This window comes from Bactrocera latifrons, unplaced genomic scaffold (assembly GCF_001853355.1).
Source record: "Bactrocera latifrons isolate USDA-ARS-PBARC rearing strain unplaced genomic scaffold, ASM185335v1 scaffold_1058, whole genome shotgun sequence".
NCBI lineage: Eukaryota > Metazoa > Arthropoda > Insecta > Diptera > Tephritidae > Bactrocera > Bactrocera latifrons.
The window spans coordinates 6,607-15,353 of record NW_017534473.1 but is presented as its reverse complement, the minus strand read 5'-3'; the positions used below and the strand labels follow the sequence as shown (position 1 = coordinate 15,353).

Genomic DNA, 8,747 nt, shown 5'->3' with positions numbered 1-8,747 from the left:
TCATAAAATTTGTAATATACCTTATTATTTTCTTACTGATCTTCCATTCTAGAAGCTGATCTATTACGGAGTGTATTCCTACTCTATCGAAGGCTTTTGCAAAGTGAAGCGATATTATCGMGATATGCTTTTTTTCTGAGAGATAATCTGTTATCATGTAGTCTAAGTAAATTAGGCTGTCAGTAACAGATCTCCCTTTTCTGAATCCCATTTGATGGCTATTGAGTTGCTTGTTTGAATTAACAAACCACCATAGTCTATTAGCTATAATTCTGTACAAAATCTTCGCGCACACAGGGTTCAAAGATATAGGCCGGTATGATTGTATGCTGGTTTTGTCTGCCTTTGGTTTAAGTATTGGAGTTTTGTTGTAAAAAGAAGTAAGCCTTGATTTTGCACTTGGAGAGAGGTGCTGAACCATGTCATAAGTGATTCGGTCAAAGCCTGGGGAAGAACCGTTTGCTTTTTTTAGTGCGATATGCAATTCAATATTTGATATGGGTTTCTCAATTATTTTAGCCTTTTCGTTAGGACTAAATTCGGCTACGCTAGAGTAAATGATGTTTTCTTTAATTTGTACTGTTGCGGAAATTTTGAGTCGTGTGATTGTGTGGTCCAGTGCTGACAAAAGGAATTACTAATTTCGAAATCGTCTGTGATAGTGGAGTTTCCAGAGCTTATGCAATGTATACCCGTCTGAGATTTGAGGCCACAGAAACGCCTTATATTTGACCACACTGTTCTGGAAGGGGTGGTGGGCTTGATAGCGGATGTGAATGTGGATATAGAAGTACTTTTGGTGATTTTTATTTCCCTTTTTAGTTTGGCTGCAGCTTTTTTGTAGCTTCGTAATAGACCGCTTCAGCTTAATCCAAAGCTTGTTCTTTTGTATCTTTAAGATCTCTAGATTTTTATTCCACCAAGGGACAGATTTCTCTAAATGTCGAACTGATGATTGGGGAATGGGTAGGTGCGCGCTTCTTAATATTATTCTTTGCATATTTGCGGCTTCTTTGTTGATGTTTTCACTTRCTTCTATTCCTCTAGCAAGTTGGTCTGAAATCTCATAATAACTCCCCCAGTTGGCAAGCTTAGTTAAGAATTTCGGTTTAATGGGGTTGAACGTGAAATTATATGTGGGAAATAGAGTTGTTATAATGGGAAAATGATCCCTCCCCATGAGGTAGTCATTTACTTTCCATTTAGCGTCGATAGCTAGTGGAGGTGAACAAAAGGTGAGGTCGATTATACCATAAGGTGTTGTGTGTGTTGAAGTGAGTGGCAGTGCCGTCATTGAGTAGGGTGTAATGAGAGTTATCTAAGAACTTTGAAATCAAGTTCCCTTTGGCATTATTACGGGAAGATCCCCCTTTTATGTGCCAACTGTTGAAGTCTCCAGTAAGTAAACGGGTGGGTTCAAAAGCTTCCAGCAACAGTGATGACGTCAGTCTGGTGGCATGGGATATGTAGGTAGAGTTAATGATAAATTTTATTTTAGAGTGAATTATGGCAGTTATTGTTTCGAATTGTGTATTGGTGTTCAGGGGTTCATATTGTATTTGTTTATGTATTAGAAGTGCAACTCCTCCGTAAGCTGTTGTTGCTTGAWTTTTGTTAAGCCTAGTATAGTTGACGGGAGTTGGAATGTTATGTGTGGTATAGGGGTAAGTTTCTTGTAAGTGATTAAGTATTAGTATTGCTTAATTAATATGAGAAGTTCGTTTTAGTGATTAACGTAGCCGTTGATGTTCCATTGCATCATTTTAAAAGTCATTGGAAGAGTAGCTTAAGAGTTTGCGTTGTGTGGTGGGAGGATGGTAGGTGCTGTTGGAGATGTGTGGGTATGTGCTGGCTACTGGTAAATGGAGATAGGTTTGATTGTTACTGTATGCTACTAGAAGAGAAAGGTTGAAGTGTGTTTTCCATTTAAAGGAGTTTGATGTTATGTGTAATATGACTACTCTTTGGGTATTTGTGATCAATTTAGGTAGGGGGGTTAATATAAATGGTGATATTGAGTAATAAATTGTTTTCTTAGAAAGAACACAATAATAGCTTAGCGTAATACATACATATCTATAGGACTTCCTCATGTTGTAGTTCTATTGTTGCAGATTCAAATGAATCGTCGAGCTCGTGTTTGGTTGGTTTTTGGTGATTTGGAATTGCGAGTTGCAGAGTGCTGTAATTTCAGTTTAGCTTTCATTTTGTTTGAAGTTTGAAGTTGACGCAGTTCTTTATGTTTACATATTCTTCGTTCTCTTCACTGGTATGAAATTCGTTAGCACAGTTAGGGCATATTTTGTCATTTTTTCATATTTTTTCTCTGTGTCCATATCGTTGACACCTTTTACACCTTAGTGGAAGTGGAATGTAAGGTCGCATTTTGATTTTTTCGTACCCTATTAACATTTCAGTTGGCAGAGATATTGAAGAGAAAGTGAGTATAATTAGACCAGTCTCCTTCAGTGAGTCGTTGTTTTCCTTTTTAAGTATTTTCTTCACTTCTGTTAMGTTTTGGTTTCTCAATTCATCGAGGATTTCTTCTTCGTTGGAGTAGATGACACCTTTAGTTGAGTTAAGCGAAGTGTGCTCGACGATTTCAATGTGTATAGTGGGTGAGAGTTACACTAATTTCACTAATTTTTCGGCTTGATTGTAGTTTTTAGTTTTAATTAATATGTTACCATTTCTGAGTTTTTTTGCAAGTTTCAACCTCACTACCGGAGGTATAATCGATTACCTTTTTAATTAACAAAGGCGACACATTTGCGAGTGTATCGTTACTCAATTTTCTGCACATAACCAAATACTTAGGGCCACATGTTTTTTGTTGAATTGTTTTTATGTGGTCAAAAACAATTAATGGTTGGGCATTATTTTTCCCGGCCGGCGGTAAAATTGGTTGGTCGAGCATTGTTGTTGTTGGGGGGTAAACCCCGGCTAAACATCTGGAGGCACTCGGAGGSCTGTCTTTTTTATGTCACGAACTCTATATGTGGCACTATAAGTTTATTATCTGAGAAAATAGTATTTTATTGTGTGCACAGTGCACAGTAGTAATTAAGGCACTTCGGTTTTGTAAAACAAAAAAAAAAAAAGACGAACATTTGTAAGCGAAAAAGATATCTGTCCAGAGCGAGAGATGGTCAGAGACTGATACATATAAGTATGTGCATATGTATCATGTGGCGTGATGCTACAATCCGTTATACATATGTATATTTAAGGAGGTATTGAATAAAGAAACAGCCTATTTCGTGATAGACATTTTAACGATCCAGACGTGCTTTTTTAATTGACGGACAACTTTTTAGGACAACTTTTGTGCATCTTTTTGGTGCCTCCTGTGAGGAACTTTTCGTTCCTGTTCCAATGTCAAGATTTTTATGATGGCTAGTTTGAATCTACGTACTACAGCGCATGCCGAAATTGTGCGCATTGGCGAAATGACTGAAGCAGCTAATTACGATCCGGACAGCATTGAGTGCGATGTGATTCGTGGACAGTTGGGCAAACATTTTGAAATGTTTATGGCGTATCATACGGACCTCGTGTCTTCAGCAYAAGCCAGCGAATTGACCACATATGACGACTTCTTGGCTGCTACGGAGTTGCTGTACACATAAATATGTATTCGACTACGTCGTATATGTGGCGCTGGTGAAGGTGGTACTTGTGTGGCGAATCAATTGGACATGCGATTAGATCCAATTAAGATTCCTGTTTTCAATGGTGACCCAGCGAATTGGCTGCCTTTCAGAGATTTGTTCGAGGCACTAGTTCACAATCGTAAGGATCTGGATTCCAGTTATAAATTAAGCAAGTTACGCCAACATGTCAATGCAGATAGCGTTCTATTGGTCGGTGGACTTTAAACAGGCGGCTATGAGGACATGTGGCAGGAGATTAAACGGCGGTTTGATAATCCACGCTTGTTAGTGGAATCCCACGTGCAGTGTATTCTGAATTTGCCTAACCAACCCACCGAACCCCAGAAGGGCTTGCTACGACTAGTTGACACCGTCCAAAATGTGATGCGAGCTTTAAGTGTTATGGGTCTTCCGGTAAGGCATTGGGACGCCCTCTTGGTGCCACTTCTGTTACCTAAATTGCCCACAATCACCAGGTATGAGTGGGGGATGAGCCTTCAGACGAACAACATCCCAATGTATCAGGACTTTTTGACATTTATTRAGAAGCGTGCCAACAATTTGGAGCTACGAACCGTACAACAACTATTCAGCAGAGACCAAACCGTCCCTTTAAGGCTAACGTGGCAATGGTAAACTCATCTCAGCCGTTACATTCAGTGAAAGGGGTTACGGTTGTTTGCCAACTTTGCTCTAACGGACACCGAATACACAAGTGTCAACGGTTCGTTAATCTTTCCATACCGGAACGGTGGGATACAGTTAAACGGCTTTCGTTATATTTCAACTGCCTTGGACGTGATCATGGATCTCGTGATTGTACATCGCGGGATTGCTTAAGGTGCCATAATCGTCATCATACTATGCTCTGCAAAGGCAACGTTGCGAACAATTCACCGACTATGGAGGAAGACACTAACAGTCACAGAACCGATCAGAATATACCCATAGACACACCTTCAACACAGGTGCCAAGGGTATACCCACGACAACAGTGACATTTGAGGAAGGTCCGGTCATTTCTCATTAATGGAGACCGGACCATTTTACTGGCGACTGCGAATGGCGTCCTGACTGATCCCAATGGAGAACAATTCACGTGTCGTGCTCTCTGCGACCTGGGCTCTCAGGTGAGTCTGATTACCGATGCTACTACAAAACGTACGTGTCTTCGTAGGCATCCAGGGGAGATACGAATTGAAGGAATTGGTTCTAGCGCTGCGGTCTACAGTAAAGGTCACATAACAGTACAGATGCAGTCTGCCTTTGACAACAACATTAACTTCAAACTCGAGGCTTATGTCGTGCCGACAATAACCTCAGTAACGCCAGRTACGCATATAGACGCAGAAGCTTGGAGCCATTTAAAGGATTTGCCGCTAGCTGACCCAACTTTTGCCACTCCAAGTTCGGTGGATCTGCTACTTGGTGAAGACGTATTAATGGGTCTCATTCAGTGACAAGTTCTGCTCACTCCACTTTACACACATCTTTTACTGCGAAATGCGTCAACGAACAACTAAACACGTTACTTAGAAGCTTCTGGGAACTCGAAGAGCCCATACCATCTTCCGAAATTCACGTCGATGACTGTGAAACGATCTTCAATGACACAGTTACCCGCACCTCAGACGGCAGGTACCAGGTGCAAATATTATTTCGACCAGATGCTCCTGCTCTTGGAGAATCACATCAATCGGCAGTCTGCCAGTTTCTACAACTCGAGCGGCGGTTGATGAACGACCCATGTCTTCGTGAGCAGTACATTGCATTTATGCGAGAATACATTGCTCTCGATCACATGGAGGTTAGCAAGCAARCTTTCACCAACAAAGAAAATGGTTACTTCATACCTYATCATGCGGTAACCACAAAGTTTCGCGTAGTTTTCAACGCTTCCGCGAAGACATCGAATGGGACATCCTTAAACGATACACAGTGTTCTGGACCACAACTACATGCCAATATTGTCGACATATTTCGCAAATGCAAGGTAGCCATCACTGCAGACATACAGAATATGTTCCGACAAATACTGTTAGATAGACGACATCGTAAATGGCAGCAAATACTTTGGCGTGAATCGCCAAATGAACCCCTTCAAGTGTACGAATTGAAGACGGTAACTTATGGAATGGCGTGTAGTCCATTCAACGCAATACGCGCACTGCGTCAATGTGCGAATGACAATTATGAAGTCATCTGTGACCCAAGCCAAGCTGCCGCAGCGCATCATAGCATACTTTATAATTTCTATGTTGATGACTATTTGGATAGCGTCRACAGCGATGAACYTGCTATTACCCGTGCTCAAGATGTAGCGACTATTTTGAAACAAGGACAATTCATATTGGGAAAGTGGAATTCCAATTCTATACACGTATTATCTGCGATAACTGGTACAACAGTTTCTGCATCAGAACTAGAGTTGAACAACTCAACAACAAAGGTATAGGGTCTTTACTGGGCTGAACTTCCTCCAGAGCTACTCAACTCATGGGTGATATTCCGCAACAGTTTACAAGATATTACACGACTTCGTGTTCCTCATTGGCTAGGTATACGAGTGGGCTCTTCGGTGCATTTACACGGCTTTTTCGATGCTAGTGGTAAAGCATATGCAGCAGTCATATATGTTCTTGTTTCAGCGAAGACGCAGATAGCACCAATTAAGGATGTGACGATACCACGCCTCGAACTATTTGGTGCTCATCTTCTAACCAAGGCGATGGACAACGTACGTCAAGCCTAGGCAAGCAGAGGTCTATCTCCCGCCGCCTTAGCCGATCATCATCTTTGGTGGACCGGACCGATGTGCACTCACCAAGGCGTGGAGCAAATGTGTCTACCTTCGTTAACTGTGGAGGAGGAGCACCTCTCAATTGCTGAATCCCGGGTGGTCTCCATTTTCGTTTCCAGAACTAATTACCAGTGGATTATGACATCCACGAAAGACAACGGGATACCTCTCATAGAGAAATTTAGCAAATTGAGTCGTCTACTTAACACCACTGTTTGGTTAAGGCGCTGGTTACCCAAATACCGTGGTTACAGGAACGATATGGTTTCTGTCGYAGACCAGCACTGGGCTTTACTTCTGCATGTTCGACAAGTACAAGGTAATCATTTTAAACAAGAAATTAAGGCTCTTGCATTGCATTCCAGAATTSCGGGTCGTAGTGAAATCTTAGCACTCAATCCTTTCTTGGATGCAGACGGCATACTGAGAGTAGGTGGTCGACTCACAAACTCCAACTTAAGTCAAGATCAGCGACATCAAATTATAATTCCGCGGCTCCGGGGCTCTGGCTTATTTACTAGTCGCTGATGCTCATACACGTTGCTTACATGGTGGRATACAACAAATGCTTCAGTTCCTTAGACAACGTTTCTGGCTTATAGGCGCACGGGCGCAAGTAAAGTCTTTCATCTGGGCTTGCACTACTTGTCGTAGGCATGTTCAAATTATACAACGTCAACAAATGGCTTCGCTCCCGAAAGAGCGTGTACTTGTGGCTCCACCATTCTCTCGTAGTGGCTTCGATTACTGCGGGCCATTGCATGATTGTGTGGGAACGCATCGCGCCACCCCGACTACAAAAACTTATGCTGCCATATTTATTTGCATGGCGTCACGAGCGGTACACATTGAGCTGGCAGAGGACTTGATTTATAGATGTTTACGATCGTTTCATAAGTCGATGCAGATACCCCTGTACCACCTTATACAGTGATAATGGGACTCAATTTGTAGGGGCCAATCGTCAAATGCAAGAAGATTTAAAGTACATGTTGGAAGTTCATAACACCTTCCKCCCCTCATCACGGTGGTCTATGGGAGACAGCAGTTCGTTCAGCTAAAAAGGACCTGCTGAGGGTCATGGGCAATCAGACGATGCGTCRCACTGAATTGTCTACTCTCCTGACTGGTATCGAAGCGTGTCTAAATTCGAGACCACTGATAGCTCTCAACGATGATCCAGAAGGAAGGGTAGCTCTAACACCGGGTGACTTTCTGATCGGAAGACCACTCAATTTTCTTCCAGATCCTCCATTACCCAAAGCTCCAGAAAATCGCCTTCGACGGACAACTAAGTCGGGTGCAACCGAACATTTTATACCCGTGCAACTTTCAAGAATCAAAGCACGGGAAATAGTTTAAGGTGTAAAACCAATAATATATAGTAAAGTCAGCAGGATGTTCAAAAATCCTGATATTAGTGATATAGGGGTTGGGCCAAGTTTTCGCTCAACTTTAGCTATTTTAGGCACAACGATAAACTTTTATGAATAAAACACGATCCCTTATTTTCATTGGGATAACTCACATATTGGCCGATATATGCAGTACAAAGTCACCACAAAGTCACCACAAACTTAAAAACTTCTTATATTAGGTATATGGGGGCTATGAAAAGTATTGGTTCGATTCAACCCATAATTTCTGTTATATATATCACGCATTGACTGTCATTTTCCATCGAAAGCCAATTATGGGATTGAGGTCTAAATATTCGGTACGAAGTGGCGTGAACAGTTCTTATTGGATTTAAAAAATTGTTGGTCRTAAGGTGGCACACACTAAATCTCTTTTTGTTCAAAGGGTTATCCCTTTATATTAATTGCTTTTTGATTTGTGTACTGGAAACTGAACGAACCAAGTAGAATTTAAAATGATTCTTTATAGGAAGTAGGCGTAGTTGTACTCCGATTTCGTCATTTTCACACTGTGGCATAAGAATGTGAGAAGACTTACTAAATTTTGTCGAAATCATTTGGTCGGGTACCGAGATATAGGATTTCACCAAAAAGTCAGTGGTGCCACGCCCATCGTCCAATTTTCACACCAGCTCCCAAAAACCACTCTCATATCATCTCGGATGCATAATTTATTGTCTCTGGAGTTAATATCGTAGTCGTGATATGAGTTTAAGAAAACAATTTTATAATATTTCTGCGCCGAAATGAGTGCCTTTATTGATAAAAGCGATGTGAAAGACAATGCGATTCGAAAGCCCAATGCGATGCGATAGGCAATTGATACTCTGTATTGCTTACGCATCACTAACAATGTTGTTCACCTTTGTTTTTTTT

At 41.4% G+C, this 8,747-nt stretch overlaps 1 protein-coding gene across 1 annotated transcript; it reads left to right on the top strand.

Annotated features, from left to right (window-relative positions):
- Nucleotides 1–4,736: 4,736 nt before the first annotated feature.
- On the top strand, nucleotides 4,737–6,102 carry LOC108969733 (the record flags this gene model as incomplete). Its single annotated transcript, XM_018934628.1, has 3 exons — nucleotides 4,737–4,783; nucleotides 4,831–5,109; nucleotides 5,190–6,102. Coding segments are annotated over exons 1-3 (1,239 nt in total), but the record flags the coding sequence as incomplete, so codon positions are not given.
- Between the last annotated feature and the right edge of the window lie 2,645 nt (nucleotides 6,103–8,747).